General features: G+C 56.0%; 1 protein-coding gene across 1 annotated transcript; it reads left to right on the top strand.

Moving 5' to 3' along the window:
• Positions 1 to 4095: 4095 nt before the first annotated feature.
• On the top strand, positions 4096 to 11417 carry TMEM240 (transmembrane protein 240; the record flags this gene model as incomplete). Its single annotated transcript, XM_082777234.1, has 4 exons — positions 4096 to 4152; positions 4401 to 4507; positions 9887 to 10095; positions 11269 to 11417. 4 exons carry the CDS (start codon positions 4096 to 4098, stop codon positions 11415 to 11417), a joined length of 522 nt encoding a protein of 173 aa, XP_082633360.1.
• Between the last annotated feature and the right edge of the window lie 8464 nt (positions 11418 to 19881).

Below are 19881 nucleotides of genomic sequence, written 5' to 3'. Positions count from 1 at the left end.
GCAGAGAATTCGGGTTGCTGTGGTGCTGAGGGCGGTTCGGTGGAACCTCATCGGCTGCAGCTTCAAACTGAAAGGAGAAGCCTTCATCTGAAAACATGATGCAGCGTGCGAGATGTGACAGAATTGTGCTTTCCATCCCAAATACCCTGTTCAGAGGCAAAATCTCGCTTGGAAGCTGGCCGTTTGTCTCAGCCCATGGGCTGCTTTCCCGCACCTCGACTTCGTTTATTTACGAAGGATGCGTGACCAAGAGCCAGAGCCATGGGCAAGTGTCCTGAGTGATCTGCAGGCCATGTCAAAGCATTCCCGATTTCGGCATGAAAAACTTGTTCATTGGACGAAGATGTTCTTTTTCTAACTTGTAACTACTCATTTAACTTGTAGGTTAAGGGAAAATCATGCATTTAGATAATTATTTTGTCTCCACGTGCTTTGTTTGCATTGAACTCCACAATGGAGCTCAGTCTATCTAAGAATTTTATGAGGTCCTAATCTTGAGAGCTGTGTATTTATATCTACATATATATGTGTGGGTGTAAATAAAACTTGGATAAACAGGAGGTCAAAGTTATTTTCTGCGCTAAAAAGAAATTTTAAGACCATTTTTTGTTTAAGAGAAATGGGGAAAACAACGTCTTTTCCCTTCAGGAGCAGGGCGCCGTTCCACAAGCCTGACAAACGGCTGCAGGTGACGGGGTGAGCCCAGAACAACGAGTTTTAAAGCCGTGGGATTTCATTAGCCACGACGCCTCCTCTCAGCGCTGCTGCTCCTGGATTCCTTGCTGCGGCACCGCAGGGGAGGCCCAGCTGGTGGCTGCTGGTGCTGCTGGTGCTGCTGGTGGTGGTCTCCATGCCTTGCAGGTGCGGTGTTGCTCCTCACAACGAGCATCCGTGCCGAATGATAGTCCGTTTGCAGAGGTGGCTCTAAAATGCAAATAATTCCTCCCAGTTCCTCCCCCCCTTCCTAAAAGCAGCGATTGTGCTTTGTCAGCACCTCTCGCGCTTTCTTGACTTGCTGCGACAGGCCATATTGATTGAAGGGCTGTTCCTACTGAAGTGTGGTCGCAAGGCTTTGCTCTCCTGCTGCCGTGAAGCTGCTGCTCCTTTCTCCATGGCCAGGTCCTCATCAAGAGCTCCCTGAGCTTCCACCTCTCCCCTCTCAGCCCTTTGCAGGTCCCACCTGCAGGGCAAGGAGCGGTGGGACCTCGGTCACCTCATTTCCAGTCTGTTTTTCCTTCTCACCAGTTACTTTTGGGTTTGTGTCTGTCTTTTTCCAAGCACTTCATAATATTCACAGAATCACAGAATCACAGAATTTTCTAGGTTGGAAGAGACCTCAAGGTCATCGAGTCCAACCTCCAACCTAACGCTAACAGCCCTCCACTAAACCATATCCCTAAGCTCTACATCTAAACGTCTTTTGAAGACTTCCAGGGATGGTGACTCCACCACTTCCCTGGGCATTCTTTCGTGGGCATTCTTTCCATCAGAGCCATCACCATGTCTTTCAAGCAGGTTCATGTAAGTAAAAAATGATGGAAGAGCCTTCAGACTGCGTTGGGTGGAGGAGCGCACTCTTCCCTCGCTTTCGGCACTGCTGGATCTGCCTGCGCAGACATCGATGAGCCTGGCAAGGTTGCCCCAGTTGCTGGGCAGGTTATCCAGCTTCAACGTTTATTTCTTGTGCATGTAGGAGCTTAGGAGAGGGTATCAAGGAAACAAGCACGGGTGCTTGTAGCAGCACAGGGGCACTGGTGAGAGCAGAGGAACAGAACAGCCTGGAGTGCAGGGAGAGGAGGGCAGTGAGCGTGTTCTTACACAGGAGAAGAAATTAAAAAGGAAAAAAGAGAAATGCTGGCTCTGGTCGTGCGTGTTCTGACCCGTGTGAGCTCCACGGCAGCAGCCTGAGGTCTGTGCTGCTCCCAGAAGGAAAGTTGGGGATCCCCCAGCACGGCTGGTGGAAGCTCGCCTGGGCTGGGGGAGGAGATTCCCAGTCAGGTCTCTGCTCTTATCCATCCCCAGCCAGCACTGCTGGGGCTTTAAGGACGTTTAATGAGTAGAAAGGTTTAATAAGTGTCTGCTGTACGTCCCCAAGCACTGAGGGGTAAGGAGGCCGGGTTTTCGAAAACGAGCAGCTTACTTCTGGCTACATTAAAGCCGTCAGGAAGAAGTTGAACTTCTTGTAAACCGTTCTGGTGGCTGTCCAAGCATCTCGGCCCTCGTGTGTAAAAAAAAAAAAAAAGAGCATCTTCACACACTTCCCTCCAGTGCGTGCTGGTGGCCAAAGCCAGCACCTGGTGAAAGCAGCTTGGGGCAGGGGACTGCAGGGGACCCCGAGGGGCTGTGTGTGCCGGTGGCCGAGGTGCCCCCATCCTCGCTGCTCCTTCACATGAGGAGCCCGGCTCCTCAAACGCCTCCTGCGGGTGGGTTCGTTAAAAAAAAAAAAAAAAAAAGCAAAAAAAAAAACCTGCAATGCAATCTGTGCTCTAATTTGAGGACACCATTTAGTGATTTTAATTGTGTGACAGTATTTTGGTATTTTCAATACCCGGTAGTAGGTTAATGACTGTTCCTTGAAGAATGGAGTTTATATAACACAAGTCATTACATAAGGAGGCTGATTGTGGCCTGAGGAGCAGAAAGGGAAACAAATGGGCAAGAATGCGCAGCCCGGCAGAAGCAAACTCTAGGTTTTGGGCCCTGAGAAGCCCACAGGAGCGGTACTGGGGCCCCAGCAAGGTGAAGCCAACCTTGGGGAAGGCCGAGGAGGTGAGGGCAGCGCGCGCCACAATGTGACAGCCGCCGAGCGGTGTTAGCGGTGGCCGTCAGCTCTTCAGTTCGTCCAGCCCGCACAGTCCCCGTACAAAACCAACCAAGCAACCCCAAAGTTATTGCTTTGGCCACCCCGTTTTTTGCCTGGAAGAACCTACCCGCGGCCTGCCTCGCGCTGCCCAAAGCGAGATAACGCCATGGGAGACCGCGGAGCGCGACCTCCTGCCCGCACCTCGGATGCCAGGTTTGATGGAGGGGACGAGTCCCTCACGCTCCTTCTCCTCCTGCCAGGGCAGCGAGCGGGGCTCTCGCCCCCGCAGCCCCTTGGGGACGAGCACGGGGGGTTCCCCGCAGAGCCCCCAGCCCCGGGAGCCCCCGAGGAAGACCCAGGGGGGCTCGGAGCGGGGCTGCTCCTCCGGGGGGAACCGGAGGGGGGACACCCGGCGAGGGTAGGGCCGCAGCAGCCGCCGCTCGCCGCTGATGAGCGGTTCGGGGAGCAGAAGCCTCCCCGCCGAGGTAAAGGCCGGGGCTGGGCGCGTCCCCCCCCTGCAGCATCCCCTCCCTGGGGGCTTCCAGCGGGGGCTTGGGGAGGGAAGGAAAAAGGGGAAGACGCGTTGCTTAGCGCTGCTGTGTTGCCTTTTTTTTTTTTTTTTTTTTTTTTCCCCTTTATTTTTTATTTGTTTCCTTCCCCTCATTTATTATTATCGTTATTTATTTATTTAATTTTTTATTTTTTTATTTATTTATTTTTGCGCCGATCGGGAGGGGTTGCTTTTGGGGAGGGTCGGGGAAGAGGGATGCAATGAGGCTCCCCCGGACTGGGTGATTTTTGCAGCTTGCCTCCTCCTCCTCCTCCCCCCACTCCCCCCACCCCCCCCCCCAGCCTCCCCCCGGCTCCGGCTGGCTGGCTCTCCAGTTGCTGCATGAAGGGCTGTGCTTGTGCCCGCTCCCGGAGCCGTGGCGCACCTCCCTCGGCTGCGCGGGGGAAGCGGATTTGGGCTTCTTCTTACCCTCAGCCTCCTTATTATCCTTTATTTTTGCCCGTCCCGTTCGTCCTAGGAGAGAGAAAAAAATAAGATAATAATAATAAATATATATATATATATATAATAAAAAAAAAAAAAAAGGAAAAGCGATCGGGCAGGGCGAGGGAGCCCCGGGGGAGTGGGGGGTGTGCGGGGGGCTCCCCGCAGCCCCGCCGCCCCCCGCCGCACCGCAGCGAGCGCGATGCGCCCGGGGCTGCGCGCTGCGGAATAGCGCGGCCGCCGCTCGCCCTCCTCGGGCTGGGGGCGGACGGACCCGACCGCCGGCAATTCCCCCTTGATGTCCATGAATGCAAACACCATGATTTTCATGATCCTGGGCGCCTCTATCGTTATGGTAAGAGATTTCGCTTCTTTCCCTCCCCTCCATTCCGCGCCCCCCCCCCCCAACCTCTCCAACCCCCCCCCCCCCAAGCCTGTCCCTCAGCCTGTGCACCTCCGCGCGTGTGTGCCCGTGTGCGTGCCCCGTTACACACCCCGGCTCTTTTCTTTATGCCCGCTTCAGTCTCTGGCAATCAAACTGGAGTCAATGTTTTATTCCATCATCCAGAGTTGACCAGATGCCTTGGTTATGGGCTCTTACAGGCAATAGCTTGCTTGATGGACATGAATGCGTTGCTGGACAGATTTCACAATTACATCCTACCGCATCTCAGAGGGGAAGACCGAGTTTGTCACTGCAACTGTGGCAGGTAAGTGGCCCGCGGCCGCTCTCCCACCTGGCCAAATCCCCTTCCCACCCCGACAACCCCAGGCAGGAGCGGGGAGGTGGTGGCCAGCGGCAGGGCTGGGTTCCCATGTTTGCATTCCGGCCGTGTCTCACCTTCCCCGGCAGCTCCTGCATGCTCACGGGGAGGGGGGGGAGCTTGTTTGTTTTATTTTTTCTGGATAGAAGAGTTTCCTGCGGGCCTGGAAGCCCGTTTTCCTTTGTGTGCCTGCGTGTGTACAGGCGTCTGCCAGCCCTTGGAAAGTGAGTAACTTTGATTTAACGCCTGGCGGATAGCCTTGGGTGCCGCTGGGCCGCGTCGCTTCTCGGGGGGGTTTGTGGAGCCTGGGAGGATCGGGGTGCGGAGAGCCCCCAGGCTCCGTGTCCGGGAGGGAGTGCTGCTGCTGCCTAGGTGTCACTTTGAGGCTCCGTGATCTGCCTTCGGCTTTGACTCCTCCATGGCTTCTCCCCCGAGAGCTGTGGTGGTGCTGGACGCAGCGCGGTTTGATGGCCGGGTTGATCCTGGGAGCATCAGGGGCAGCTTCTTGGCTGTGCCCAATTTTGGGGCTGGATGGATGCCTGCTGTGGCTGTTGGGCAATGCTGGAGTCCCCTAAAGTGGCACTGCTCTGTGCCGTGGGCGATGCTGAGGTGCTCAGCAGGCTTTGGCTGCTCCGTGTCGGAGCCTGAGCGCTGGGTTTTGGGGCAGCAAATTGGGGTCTTCTCCATAATCCACGTCCTACACACCTGGAGGCCTCATCCCTGGGCCTGACGGCCTGCTGCCGGCTGCAAAACCACCCGTCTGCGGGGCCTGCCTCTGGGCCAGCCCATGGGATGTGTAAAGCTTAACAGAGGGCCGCAGGTCACTTGCCAAAGGTGGCCATCGCCCGTGGTTCCTCTGCAGATTCCTGTGGCAGAAGAGCAAGGAAGGGGTGAGCAGCACCTCCAGGGCCACGTGTGGCCAGACCAGAGCCCCCAAATCCTGGCTCCTTGGGCACCTCAGTGCTAAAGCCAGCGGGGAAGGCTGTAGACAAAGTCCTCTTCTTTTTGGTAGGGATTGCCTTTTCCTTGGGTAGTTTTTTTGGAGCCTTCTGAATGTTTTTCACTTGTTTAAGAGTTTTTCCTCTGCCTCTTCAGCCCATTTTTCTTTTGGCCTTCCACAGCTGTGTTCAGTGGTGGTGCAAATTGGCTGTGGGTAACATGCTTCAGCATCACCGGGAGCAGCTGGGCCTTGTCAGGTCTCACGGGTGTTGTGGCCGAGTGTCCCCTGTGCCCACGGCCAAGGAGGTGGCAGGGCCACCACTCTCCTCCAGCTGCGTGGCTGCAGAGCTGCTGCTGAGGCCGATAAATTAGCCGCGGCACCGTCCCTGGGCATACTCAGGTCATTTCTTAGAAAGCTGGGCAGGCGATGGTGCAGTTGTCACCATGCTCTTGAGCTCGGTGTCTCCTCTGGTTTGCAGGCGGCTGATGCCCAACGCGCCTCGGCCTCTTTGCCCCCGTGCTCCCAGCACGGCCCCCAGCCATCGGCAGCTCTGGGCCAGGCGGGGACACATCCCAGAGGACAGCAGCACCAGGGCCTGGCAAAGGGTTTTTACCATGCTGATAACCAAACGGAGGCCTTGGAGGAGGGAGCTGGCGCTGCTCAGTGTGCTGCGGGCTCTCTGTCCCACCTCACCCCTGTGAGACCCCAAGGGAAAAGCCCAGGTTTCAGCCCTGGGACTCCTGTCGGTTCCCTGGGCTGCCCAAAGCTCAGCACAGCGGGCAGGGAGGAGCGTTTTGGTGGCTGTGGGCTCAGCGGTATCACCTGGCACACTGGGGCCTGCTCAGAGGGCCCTCCGGGCTGTGTGAGGGCTGGAGTCCCTGCTGGTGGGCAGGGATCTGCCTTCCCCTGAGCTCTGCCTGGCTGTGATGGTTCTCAGTGAAAGGAGTGCCCCAAAATCCCCCAAATCCCTCTGCCAGCCTTGCCCCATGGGGCGCTCCTCTCCTGCAGCTGTAGGCCGAGCCTTTGCTGACTGTGTTCCCAAGCACTGGGTGTGCTGGCACTGGGGAGAGTTGCTGGGGTAGAGGTTTTTGGGGGAGAAAACCCAGCCTGTCTGAGGGGCTGATTGCAGCAGGGCTGGCCTGTGCCACACGTTGCCGTGGGGTCAGCTCAGGGGGGCCAACTTCAGGCTGAAAGCTGTTTCTCAGCACCTTCTGGCAGCAGCAAGGTGGAACCGTGTTGAGGTGAGGGTGACCTGGCCGTGCTGGGTCCTGGTGGGTTCTTTGTAGGGTTAGAGGGGGACTGTGGCCTCTCGCTGGCTGCAGGAGGTCGGAGGGAGCTCGGGAAGGCCGTGAGGCCCCAAGCATTCAGTGTCTGGCCATGGCTATGGGGTTTGGACACTGCCAGGAGGAACACGAGCACGGGGCCTGCTCTCCTGCCTGCTGCCAGGGATGAGTGGCCGAGGTTGGTGCAGCTGCCGGGCTGTGGGCTATGGGGTGGTGATGTCCAAAGGGCACCGAAGCAAAGGGCAGGGCCCTGCCGGCTGCTTGCCAAGGGGAGCTGGCGTGGTGACGGTACACAGAGTGAGAACAGCAGTGTCAGGGTACCTGGTGCTGATGCTGAGCCAGTGCTGAGCACCCGCTGGAGGAAGAAAGGGTGAGAGCCGCATCTGAGAGCTGCAGGGAAGTCCCCTCTGTCCCCGCAGATCCTCAGGGTGGCCACATCCCCATGCTGGGGGTCCCTCCTCCTCGGGCTGCACCGGCTCCAGGGCAGCAGAAGCGTGGCGCTGCCCCGCTCCCAACGTCTCTGTCCCAGCCAGGAAAGAAAGGGTCCTCTCTGGAAGCAGGAGGCTGGCAGCGGATCAGGAGCTGGGTGATGTCATGCAAAGGAAAATCACCAAAGGGCGTCCGTGGCGGCCGGGTGAGTTGGGGAGAGCAGATGATGACACCTGCGTGGAGCTCGGACCCGTCGCAGCAGCCTGGGGGCTTGGGAGTTCCCTGCCTGGGACAGGGCAGGGAGCTCGGGAGCTCGGCCTTGCAGCCTTCTCCTTGCCACCGACCTTCTGGGTGACCTTGGGCGAGTCTGTCCTTCCCAGGCAGAGCCTCCCAAGCAAAACCTGAGCACCAAAACGCGACGTTTTTGCTCGGTTTCTTCCTTTCCCAGCCACTCGGAACAAGTCCTTAAACCTCTGTGCCCCCAGATCCTCTGTGGCCATGCTGGGAGACTGGGGATGCTCCTTGCCTTGCACTGGAGACCTCCAGGCCTCCCCTGGGCTCCCGGGAGCTGCTGCAGCGTGAAGGGTCCCAGGAAGATGCTTTCACCATTGCGGTGGTGCCATCCACGCTGCTGCAGCCTGGCTTTGCTGGCCGTGCTCTGCGAGGAGCTGGGCTGCTTGGCACATTTGGGGAGAGGCTGCAAGGTCAGGCAGGGAAGCAGAACGGAGGCTCCGTGCCTCCTGTAGCCCCTGTCACAGCGTGCCTTGGTGGCTGTGCCTCGGGGATGGCCAGAGAGGCAGGCTGAGCCTTGTTCCCCCCCAAATCCCGAGCAGCAGTGCTTTTTGAAGGGCTCCGGTGCTGTGGCTGGGCTGCAGCAGGCAGCACGCTCGCAAGGTCACTGGAAGGGACATTAGCGCTTTGGGCAGCTCCGTAGGGAGACGTCCCAGGCAGGCTGGCCACGGCTCTGCTCCAGCACGGCCGCACTCAGGGCTTCGTGCACGGCTTGTCCGGGGCTGGAGGAGCTCTCCCCCATCCCGAGGGCTGGGAAGGGGCAGGGAGGCTGCAGCCGGAGCAGAAGTGCACAGCCACAGCCACTGCTCCCTGGGTCCAGCAGCTCCAGCTTCTCCCCGGATGCTGCCTACCTGGGGACGGAGCAGTAAACCCAGTCCCTTTGCTTCAGGAGAGCTGATGCTGGTGACCACCAGCCCCTCCTGCTTCAGAGGGCGATCCCACACAGCTCCTTTCCATCCAGGCCATGTTCCAGTTTCCATTTCCCTCGGTGTGCGGAGGGGACCCTGGACCTCTGTGCTCTATTAATAACTGGCTGTGCCGATGCGCTGGTGCCTCCGGATCACTCCTGCAACGTCCCCAGGGATTGAGCTGCACTAGAGAACTTCTGTGGGGCTGTCCCTCTTCTCCACCCCTCTGAAGTCACTTGTGGAGGTGCTCGTGGACCTGGTCCCCAGGCTGTTTCTGTGCAAAAGGCAGCAAGCTGAGGACCTGCCAGGTGTCTCTGGTGGTGTGTGAGGCTCGTCTGCCCCTCCTGCACAGCTGCTGGGCCGTCTCCCTGAAGTCAATGGAAACCCTCCCGTCCACGAACGAGCTCCCTTTTGGGAGCTGTCCCTCACACAGCCTCTGCTCCCTGCCTGGTGAGGGACCATCTAGCCGGGTCTCATGGACTCGTGGCTTTCCCCCTGCCTCCTGGCACCAGGAATGGCCCCAGCCCCACAGGCCCTGCTCCGCAGGGAGCTCGTGCCTCTGGCGCAGCTGCTGCGGAGCCGAGGGCTGTTTTCGGTAGGTTCCTCCGAGCAGAGGTTTGTTTGTGTAAATATTTGGACGTTTCTCAGGCGTGATTATCCAGCAACCTGCACCTCATGCATATTCAGAGGCCTCCGGGGATCGCCTCCTCTCCCGCACGCGGTGCCTGCGGGTGCTGCGCTGGGGGTGGCAGGGGGCAGCGCCGGGGTGGGGGGGCTGAGCTGCTGAGCACCCATCCCTGCAGCAGTGCTGGTGGCACACCCTGTACAACACCAGGACGGCTGTGGGGACACGAGATGTGCTGAGGGGCCTGAATAACTGAGGGAGACCTGCGTCCCCCAGTCACGCAGTGGGGGCCTGTGAGGCCATCTTGGACCTCACAGGTCTCTCTGTTGGGATGAATTTAAGGTTGGCTTTCTGGTGCCTCATCCATGGGTGTAAGTGTTCTCTGCTCTGGTAGGTGGGAGATGTGCTTCAACTTGTTCTCTGGGCCTGCTGGGAACAGTGGTGGCCACACTCTCGGACCCCACGTGCTGGCAGGAGCGAGGCCTTGCTGACCTCTGCCTCTACGCGGCCGCCACACTGCCCTCCGTGTCCCTGGGGAGCAGCCTCTGCAGCCTCAGGCTGTCCTCAGCACGGGCTGTGGGGTTACAGATGATGAGCTTGGGCACATGTCAGGAATGCAACATGAGCTCCAGGCTCGGGGTTCTGGGCTTTGCTGCTTCGTTTTCTGCCAGTTCTTCTGCTAACGTGAGCACAGAGTGGCAGACAGCACCGCTGGTGCCAGGGATGTTGGTGGGACAGCAAAGGAGCGTTGTTCAGCCAGCCCCTGGCCACAAAAAGCAGGTTTTGGATAGAAAACGTACTCTGCTCTTCTCCTCTGATGCTTTTCCCTGTTTCTGTTCCCTGCAACAGGCATCACGTCCATTACGTTATTCCTTATGATGGGGATCAGTCAGTGGTGGACTCCTCGGAGAATTACTTTGTGACTGACAATGTAACCAAGCAAGAGATTGATCTGATGCTGGGACTTTTGCTGGGCTTTTGTATAAGCTGGTTTCTGGTCTGGATGGATGGGGTTCTCCACTACGCGGTGCGAGCCTGGAGAACCAGCCGGCGGTATGGTAAGTGCAGCCCCGCGAGCCCTGTCAGGCTGAGATGTTGGGCATCAGCCTCTCGGTTTCTGGTTCTGCTTCATCCTCGTGGGTTTGGCATGGCCACAACCCAGCCCAGCCCTCTCCTGTGGGCTTTAATGTTTAGGTGGGAGCGGGCATCTGAGGAGCTTGGAGGGCTCTGCACTGGAAAGTCTGAAGCAAAGGGGGGTGTGATGGGGAGCTGCACACTGGCAGCCTGTGGTTGTATGTCCGCATGTGTGGGCAGAGTATGTCCAATTTGCACAAAATCGGGATTTTCCTGTGCACACAGTTTGCAGCCAGGTGTATGCATACACAACAGCCTCGTGTTGTTTGTAGGAACCTGACACAAAGTGATGGCAAAGGCAGATGTTTGTGTTGCATCAGGACTACATCAGCAGAGGTTTCCCCATCCCCATCGCTGTTCCAGATGTGCCAGGCTTTTTCAGCCTCAGAGTTAGCTCAGCATCCTGACCCAGCACCCTGAGGATGACCAGAACGAGTGAGCCTCACTCCCTCAGCCTCACGTCCTGTGGGCTTTTGCTGCTGGAGGGGGAAAAAGGCAGAAATGCTATTAAAAATACTGAATATTAATAGCAAATAGTGAATATTATAGCCAATAGTGGCTTGGCATCCTGTTCCGTAATCGATGTCCCTGTAAATCACACTAGCTCTGAGTGCAGGTGTCTGTTAAACTACTACGCCGAGGAGGAGAGTGAGCAGCGAGATTTATCTGTAAAGCTATAAGAAATTCTAATTAGGGAAGCGGACTGACTCTTTCTAAAAACTCTGATCAAAACGATATTAATTTCTCATTAGTCTTCCCTAATCCCTGGCAGCCTGCTCGAGCAGTTCCTGAAGCGGGGCTGTTCGTGCCACCAGCATTTCCCCAGCTGAAGGCAGAGCCCTGGTGTGCCCCACTGCCAGCCCAGCGCCGGGTCTGGGAGCTGAGTCTCCATACTTGGAGAGCCTCAAAAGCCACCTGGATGTGGTGCTGAGCAGCCTGCTCCAGCTGGACCTGCTTGAGCAGAGGGTTGGGCAGGACGGACCCAGAGGTCCCTGCCAACCTCAGCCGTGCTGTGGTTCTGTGCGAGGTGAGGCAGGAGAACGTGGGTCTTGGCGTTCCTGTAATATCTCATCTTCCTTCTCCTTTCTGCCTTCCAGACAATTCCTGGTCTTGGATTCCAAAATTTTGTAACTTAAAGGAGTTCAGAAAACGTCACCACAGGCAGTACGAGGAGGCGACTGGGAACATGGTGCACATCAAACAGAAGCTGTACCATAACGGGCACCCCAGCCCGCGGCACCTCTGAGGAATGCCTTCTCCTCCAGAGACTGCAGTGAGGTTTTAAAGAGGACTTTGCTCTTCTTCCAGGGGAACAGCTCCCAGTTTGCTCCTCTATGGAAGCCAGACGAGGACATAATTTTACTTATCCATCCTGTGTGTCCCTGCGGCACGCCACGATGCACAACTAAGCCAGTCCTGGATGCTACGCAGCCAAGACATTGCACTGTGTTCCACATTTTATTGTCAGACTTGTGTATATATGTAAAAAGCAGACAAACAAAAAACAAACAAACAAACAAAAACGAGAAAAGAGATTTGCATTATACTTTCAACCCCCTTTTCCTGGCATTCACGGCTGTCCTGCACATCCAGCTACCCTACGGGGAATGTTGACCGAGGGTATGGAGGTGGGACAACACAAAGAAGATGCAGTTTCTCATCCGAGAGCTAGAAGTCCTCTGTTTCTTTGGTCCTTTGGTTTGGTTTTGCTCTGCTCTGTTCCTTCGTTTGCTAGAATGGCACCAGGTGTGGACGGGGCCTCCTGCCAGCTAGCTGGGAAGGCAGGGTCCCTTTGCATTGGTTCGTGCCTCTGGGCATTGCTGTGGGGGAATGAAGCCCTGGGAATGTATAATGGAGCTGTTCTTCGCATTGCTGTGCGCTGAAACCTGCCTTAAGCAAGCCAAGAAATCTTCCTACCAGGGGAGCAGCGCCATGAGGGGTCAGCCCATTCAACTGGGCTGCTTCACACCACTTCTGTATTGGTGGCACCCTGCTGGTGTTCCTCTCCGGGGTTAGAGAGGAGGCACTGATCAGGAGCTGCTCCTGAGGCAGAAATATCTGGAGCTGAGTGGCATTAGACCTGGCCTGCACCCTGAGCCCCTCTCAGCTGCATAAAGCCCGTAGCAGCGAGCTGGGCTTGGCTGGAGGGAACACAGCGATGCGGGCCTGGAGCCAAACTCACCCACCATGTCAAAATGCCCTGGTAACAGCTTAAGTCAAAGTATGAGGATGTTCCAACACGTTTTATGCCTTTGCTTCCCCTGGTTGCAGCTTAGGTGCGGGTTTCAGTGTAGTTATCAAGCGTTTGAAACCACTCTCTGCATCCAGAGACCTCCGAAGAGCTGCCCGAAGGAGGGCTGCTGGAGAAAGAAAGGCCTCGGACACCAGTGCGGTGGTGTCTGCGTCCCACAGCAGCTGGAATCTGCTGGGGGAGATGCAAAAATGCACCCAGGAAGTGTTGGTGTGGGTCCTGCTGCTTGTGGGGGCAGAGGGAGAGAGGAGGGGAGAAGGGAGGGAGGGTCTGGACCCAAGAAGTTAAGGTGGTGGCCATGCGTCGCAGTCATTTCTCCTTTGTTCCTCATTTTGCATTGAGCAGGCTTGTGTTGAAATGGGGAAAACATCCAGAATGAAAGGATGATGAGCGTTGTCAGAAGCTGCTGGTTTGTCCTCTGAATCCCCTGGCTCTGCCAGTGGCCTCCTGTTGTTGGTTGCAATGTCTGTGGGGGGAAAAGGGCACAGTGACCCCCGGCTCTCTCCTCCCTTCTCCTCCCTTCCCCAGCTTCTGCCTTTTTTTTTTTTTTTTTTTTTTTTTTTTTTTCCTATGCCCAGGATCGGTTTTATTATTTACAAGCCCCAAAGCTGGCCTAGAGCCACCCACAGCTGCTCTCTGCCATTCCCACCTTTGCTGTTTCCAGGTGCCTCTTGTCTCGGTGTCCCAGTTTCTGTCTGGGCCTAACTACTTGCCCAGTCTGTACTCGTGTCTGTCTGCTTGCCCGTCTGTCATTCAGGACTTCCACAACGTCTGCAGCCACCTGTTAGCCTCCAAGGAATGACTTTTTTCCTTATGCAGCTCCTTTCCAAAAGGCACAAGGCTTCACGGTACGAGCTTAGTGCGTTTAACCCTAGGGGCGCATCCTGCAGCGGCAGAAGATGCTCACCTCCGTGGGGTGCTGGTGCCAGAGAGCTGGCCAAGCAGCTGCTGCCTTTGCCCTTGTGTGCTGGCACACGTTCAGCTGACAGCAAAATCTGGGCACTGCGTTATCCAACAGGTTCATGTCACGGACACGTCTTCAGCTCTGAGCTGAAGACGGAGCAAGGTTTTGCAGGAGGGAGAGTTCCATCGTGATAAGGAAAAATACTGAGTCTTTGGAACAAGTTATGGGGGAAGAAATAAAACCAAACCACAACGAAAAATACCTTTAAATAATCTTCCTATTTGGTGCATCCCACAAGAGAGGCTTAAGGCAGTGATCTAAACTCAGACTGCATTGAATGTCTGGCTTTGCGCTGCTGTAGCAACAGACCGTGGTTGAAATATCATTAAGTAGGAAACTTACAGCTGGAGAGAGTGAAGTGACAGCTCACATGGGTCAAGTCTGATCCACGCCAGAATTTCAGAGAAAAAAAGATGAGGCTCTGGAAGAGAGAGAGAGAAAAAAAAAAAAAAAAAAAGAAAAAAAAAGGAAGAAGTTGTGCATGGTGCAGTTTCCCGTGGGTTAAGAACAGATTTTTCTAATCTGCTGTGGCTGCAGCTATCACTGTGTGAGCCTCTCTTTGTTTACATTTAGTCAAAAAAAAAAAAAAAACAAAACCAAAAAATACTCTCCATACAATTAAATTTACTGGGAGCAATTCACTGCTCTTAAATCCATCGAAACCAGCCCCCTCATAGATCAGGGTTCAGGACACACAAAACCAATAGGGTCACCCCCGGGGGAGGCCATTTTTTTTTCCCAAAAAAGGGGCAAAACCACCTTCCTGTGAGGTAAGGCCAGGCCCTGCTCCTGACCCAAGAGATCTGGTGCATCTTCTGGGCAAGGGCAACCTGGAGCAGCTGGCACGAGGAGCTTTGAACTCAGGAAGCTCCTGCAGACGTGACCCTACGGGGCGGGCACCAGCCCATGCCCGGCGCTGGGACAATCCCCGAGCAGCCCCTGCTCTCTCCGTGCTCGAGGCGAGCGCTCCCGTCTGTGTCCCCCCTGTGTCCTCGCGAGGTGTGAGCCTCGCCGGCGTTGTCGACGTCGTGGTCTCTCATTCCTCTGCCCCCGTGAGGTCGCTACCGTGAAGTCTGCTGTGGCTCCGTCTCCTTTCCCCATGCATGTGTTCGTTTTGCTTTCGTCTGGGTGTGGGGGTGTTTCCCCCTCGTTTAATTGTCTGAGGTGTGCTAGTGTTGACTTGTTTGTCGTTCTCTTGCCTCTGATCCAGTCTTCAAAAAAAAACAAAACACTTAAACCAGACCGAAACACCACCAACAACCCAAAACCCAGCAACAACCCTGAACGAAAAGGGTTCAGCTAGGGAGAAAAGCGACTTTGGCATCGGGGAGCTGGCACAACAAGGTCAGGACGCGCGCGCCACGTCCCAGCACTCGGCCGCCTGATGCTCTGAGGGAGGCTGCTGCAGCCCTGGGCGGCGGGGGGAATTCTGCGCTGCCTCAGGAGGGGATATTTTTAGAGCAGAGGCAGCTCTTGAGGCTGTACGTGACGATCCTCCAGAGCTGGGGTTGGTGCTGGAAATGTTCTCCTGCGGTTTTGGTGCCGTGAGGCTGGGCCTGGCGGCCGGCAGGCAGACGGGGCGCGATGAGGCCGGGCTCTGCTGTGATGGGAGGTGTGGAGAGCAGCCAGCAGAGGTTCAGGTTGCCACAAGAGAGGGAAGGGGAGAGCCCAGAGCCACCACTGGTGGGATTTCAGGGATTTCAGCTGCAGATTTCAGGCCCAGAGCCTGCAGCTGTGGCACAAGGCGAGGGGCCCTTCCCTCTGAGGAACGCTTTGGGATGGAGGCTCCTGTGGTACCAGCCTCCTCTCTCTCTGCTAGCCCTCAAACCAGCCATGGATGGGGCAGGACACATCTCCTGGCCCATCCTGGCTCAGGTGTCTGGCAGCTCTGAGCTGTAGAAGGGCAGAAGAGAGCCCAGGATCACGTCCCAGGCCTCACAGGGCAATGGGGTGGTTTTAGTCACGCTCACTGCTGGGCTCTGCCTCATTTTCCAGCTGCACTCAGCTGGGAGGAGAGAATGCCCAATAAAAAAGGCTACTAAAAAGAGCCACTAAGATGATGAGAGTCTTCATCCTGGAGAAGAGATGGCTGAGGGGTGATTTTCACACACGGAAATACCTGGAAGGGGGCAAGGAGGGGATAAAGCCGGGCTCTCTCCAGCACCATTTCCCAGGGAGAAGGGAGGACAGTGCTTGGCCTTCACTGCCCCAGACAGATGCTGGAGGCTTCCAGGTGCTGAGCAACCCCGGGGAGACCCCAATCTCACCTCAAACTTCGCTTCCAGTCAGCTTCCCCACAGCAGTTTCACACCCAGCGGGGCACTGATGATGTGGGGGCGCTGAGCACAAGGGAACTGCGGGGTTCTTCTGTGTCAGGAGGGCTTTGAAGGTAGAAGCAGGCAATAGAAGCTCCCAGAGCATCTCTAGAGGTAAAAGGCAGAAGTACTTCTAGTATTAGTGCATGTGGTAGAAGCAGGAAGACATTTGGGCAAAAAGTGTTTACCCTGAGTGTGCGGGTGATGCCTCTGTGAGTGACAGGGGATGGGACATGGAGTAGGGGACGGGCACGGTGGAAACGCTGACTGTGGTGCCAGGGGGGCATAAAGAAGCAAACGAACGTGAAAAAAAAAATAGAATAAAATGCCAGGCCTGTGACTTCTATGCACGTGGGCTGCTGGAGCCAGGGGGAAGGGAGCAGAGGAGTGGGAAAAGGTGGGCAGGGGAAGGAGCTGCTGCTTTCATCCCTGGGGCTTCCATGGGGAGGTGATGCTGGGACCACAAGGTTGCGCCCTGGGCACCCTCAGCTCACACAGACCAGGGCAGGGCAGCTTAGGAAGAATTTTTTGGGAGTGCTGTGCAGCGAGAAGACACGACCAGAACCCCGAGTGCTGTTTTCCCTGATTGTTGATCCTTCTTTCCTTTTTTTCAAACCCGTTTTGCATGCGTCAGACAGGGAGAGGTACAACGCGAGTTGATGACAACAGAGAGGTTGCACTCTGCTCTGAGTCCAATCCTGGAATAATCTCTACTGTGGTTGAAAAGCAATAATGGCTAATTTTTTATTAAACACACCTGCACGGGCAGACGTCACCCATGGTTTGTGCTCTCCAGCGGTGGCAGCGCTGTGCCCGAGCTAAGGGAGGTCCCGGAGCAGCTGGAGGCGCCGAGAGCTTGGGGTGGGGGAGGCAGCAGAAAAAGCACACTGTGATTTTATTTGGGTCAACGAGTGAGCGTAAATCAGCCATTCCTTCCCTTCCAGTAATATGTTTGTACAGTAGGTGACCAGTTCCGCTCCGGAAACTAAGCCCGTCCTTTGCTGTTTGTCAGTAAAATATTCTTTTTGCATGTTTTGCATCCGAGTGTTTTTTTTTGTTTTTGTTTTGTTTTCCAATGCTTTGAATGGAGTGGGACGGGAAGGGCAGGGGGCTGAGCGAGGAGAGGGGGTGCAAGCGTGGCTGCAATGGGGTGGGAGAAAGCTGGTCATCTGCACATCTTGTCACGTAATCGTGTCGTGGAGCCTGGTAGAGCTGCTAGGGCTTTGTGCCAGGGAATGCCGCGTCCTGGAAGACACCACCACGATTTGGGAAGGCTGGGCACCCCCAGGGAATCAGGGGAAAGAGGAATTGAGGCAGCAAGGATTTGCCGTCCCAGGCCCTTCACAGCAGGAGCTGAGCCGCACCTGCCCTACACCAGGCACCGGGCCTCTGGTGGTGCTCGCTGCAAGAGGTGCTGAGCAAAGCAGCCTGGTGGCAGGAGGAAATACTCGGCTGGATGGCATCTGAGACTAGATAGATGACCACATTATAAATCTGTCTCCCAGCTGTAATGCCGAAGCACAGAGAAGGCGTTTCAGCTGGCAGCGGCAGAGATGGGGAGTGATGGATTGCTTGCTAATCCATCTGCTCTTAGATTTGCTCTCCAATACAAAATACTATTTTAATAAAGTGCCATTAGCTCATAACTCACCCCGTGTCACGGGTAGGAGATAACCTCAGCCCGGGGTTGCCAGCCTCTCTCTTTCCCTGCGCGGAGCATTAACAAATAGCTCGCTGGGTGCCACCTCTGCGGGGCCATCGCTCATCCTGCGGGCTGACAGCACACCAAACTTCTTGTAAACTTGTGAAATGCCCAGAATTTAACACCTGTGACGAGGCAGGAGCTGGACAGCACCCGCTGGCCTTTGTGCTCCTGCCCCGTTGCACTGCAGTGGGATGTGCTGAGGAAGCTGGCTTGGTCCAGCAGCCCACGGCACGCAATGAGAAGGAAGGAAGAGCAGCGTGTGAGTGTGAGAGGGAATGGCTGGAGCTTTATTTCCTGCGGGGATGCAGAGCGAAGAGCCAGCCCTGACAAAAGCTGCACCTCCAGGCCTGGCACCTGCGGCTGCTCCTGCTGAGGATGCAGCCAGGCAGCCGGGGACCTGTGCGGTGAGACACAAAACTTCTCAGACACAGATCTACCTGGGGGCTGGGGCAGGGGAATGTGTGCAGAGAATAAAATGGAGCCCTAGAGGGGTCAGTTCCTGGGATTTCAACTCGCTCCAGGGCTGCACAAAGGTCTGTGACCTGTTCCTGATGAAGCCTGAAGAGCGCATGAAGGAGATGGAGACGCACAGGACCAGGCTGTCATCGAAGCACGGACCTGAGCTCCCCAAACTCGCAGCTCTTCTTCACACCAGACCCTCTCCATCCATCCAGACCCCTCAGCAAAGCTCAGGTAAGGACTGGTGGCAAGCGAGGCCTTTAAAAGCCCATAAAAACCTCCCTGGGATGTATTTGTGTACCCGTGCAAAATGAAAACCCAGGGGTCAGCCCCTGTCTTGCTACCAGCGCTGGGCACAGATCAGCGCCACGGGAGGAGCTCTGCCACCCCTCCACGCCACGCAGGAACCCGGTGCAGGCTGAAGGAGGAACCACACGAAAACAGCTGAGGCAGCAACCGCTCTCCCCCCAGCTCTCCAGCAGGATTCTCCTCCCAGAAATTTGTATCAGCAAAAGCGCAGTCAGCGTAAGGACGAGGCAGAGGAGCTTTTTGGTTTTTTTTTCTCCTCCCCTCTCGGCTCCCTCTGTGCTTCGTGGAGGTGATTATTATTGAAGGGAGGAAAAAAGCACTGAAGGTGGAAGCCACAATTCAGGGTTTTAGTTGCACGTTCGCAGTCTGCCCCGTCACCTAATTCATTACAAGGCTTTTGGAGCTGACAGCGCCTCTGCTTACCTCCCTGCCATCTCCCGGGGCTGAGCAGAAAGATAATTCTAGTGGAAACTTATTAGGCTGAGGAGAGCCTAGAATAGCTAATTCCCCAGTAAATCAGAGGTCTGAAGTACTGCTGAAGTAGAGCTAGGCTGAAATAGAGAAAAAAATGACGTTCGAGTTTATTTCAGTCGCTCTGTACATAAAATAAACGGTTTTCATTTAGGTGGTGATCCCTCCCTCCCCATCGCCTGGTGCTGTAGGACACCTGGCCTCACCAGCTCCTAAAATGCAGCTTCCAGTTCTCCCTTGGCATCCCGGGAAGGCATCAGAGAGCTGGCAGCCTCGAGCACTGTTTGCTTCCCGCTGCCCCACGAGGCCGCCCGCCTCGAGGACGTGGTGCAGCTCCCGGGCTGTGTCAGCCTGCAGCTCGGCGAGCTCAGGAACAAGCACCAGCGAAATGGGCACAGCTGAGGCTGCTGTCAGTTCCTGTCGGAGGAGAACATCTCAGCAAGGTACTCAAGGGCACAGAATTAGGTCAGACAAATGTGCTTGCACAGCGGAGTTACAGAAGGGGACTGGGAGCGGAGCAGAGTTCAAATCCAGTTCAACCTCGGAAAAAACATCACAAGATTTCCTGACCTGCCTCCTCTCTGTGCACAGACAGACCAAACGTCATCTGATCAGGACAGGCTTGTCTTCATGATTTGCCAATGGCGTGTTTCTCTGTCATTCCCGAAATGAAGCAAGACTCGTGCAGCAGCAGCAGCTTGGTGGCAGCAGCCAGTAGAAAAAAAAAAAAAAAAAGCCCCAATCCCCTCTCCCTCCCTCTTCACACCCCACTGGAGATGCTTGCACGCCACACAGCCTCACTAAGCCTCGCCTAGTCACCCTGAAGAGAGAACAGAGTGACCTCAGGGGGAAAAATACCCAGGGCTGCTCCCGGACTAGCTGTAGCAGCAAGTGCCCGGCTGGAGAAAGCAAACAAAGCCCCGCGGGCTGAGCAGACAGAAGCTGGGGAGCAGCAGCTCCTGCTGGAGATCAGTAAGGCCTCAAGGGCTATCTAGCATCTTGAGTGGTGCTTTCAAGTCCCAGTTGCTCCAGTGCAGTTCCACGAACCTTCGGTGATCCAGGGAGTGTGTGGTGGTTAAACAAAACCACGCTGGGAGAGGATAAAAGCTCCTGGGCTGGGGCCGCTCAGTGCTTCAGTGCAGAGTCAAGCTCCGGAGCTTGTAGGCCCTGGCTCTGCTGCCACCCTGCAGGAGCCCAAACGCAGCCCACAGAGAGCAGCCAGGCCGTGCAGCCACA

Source organism: Aythya marila (genome assembly GCF_965140915.1).
Source record: "Aythya marila genome assembly, chromosome: 21".
Taxonomy (NCBI): domain Eukaryota; kingdom Metazoa; phylum Chordata; class Aves; order Anseriformes; family Anatidae; genus Aythya; species Aythya marila.
The sequence above is the reverse complement of the archived record's forward strand: the minus strand, read 5'-3'. Positions and strand labels throughout refer to the sequence as shown.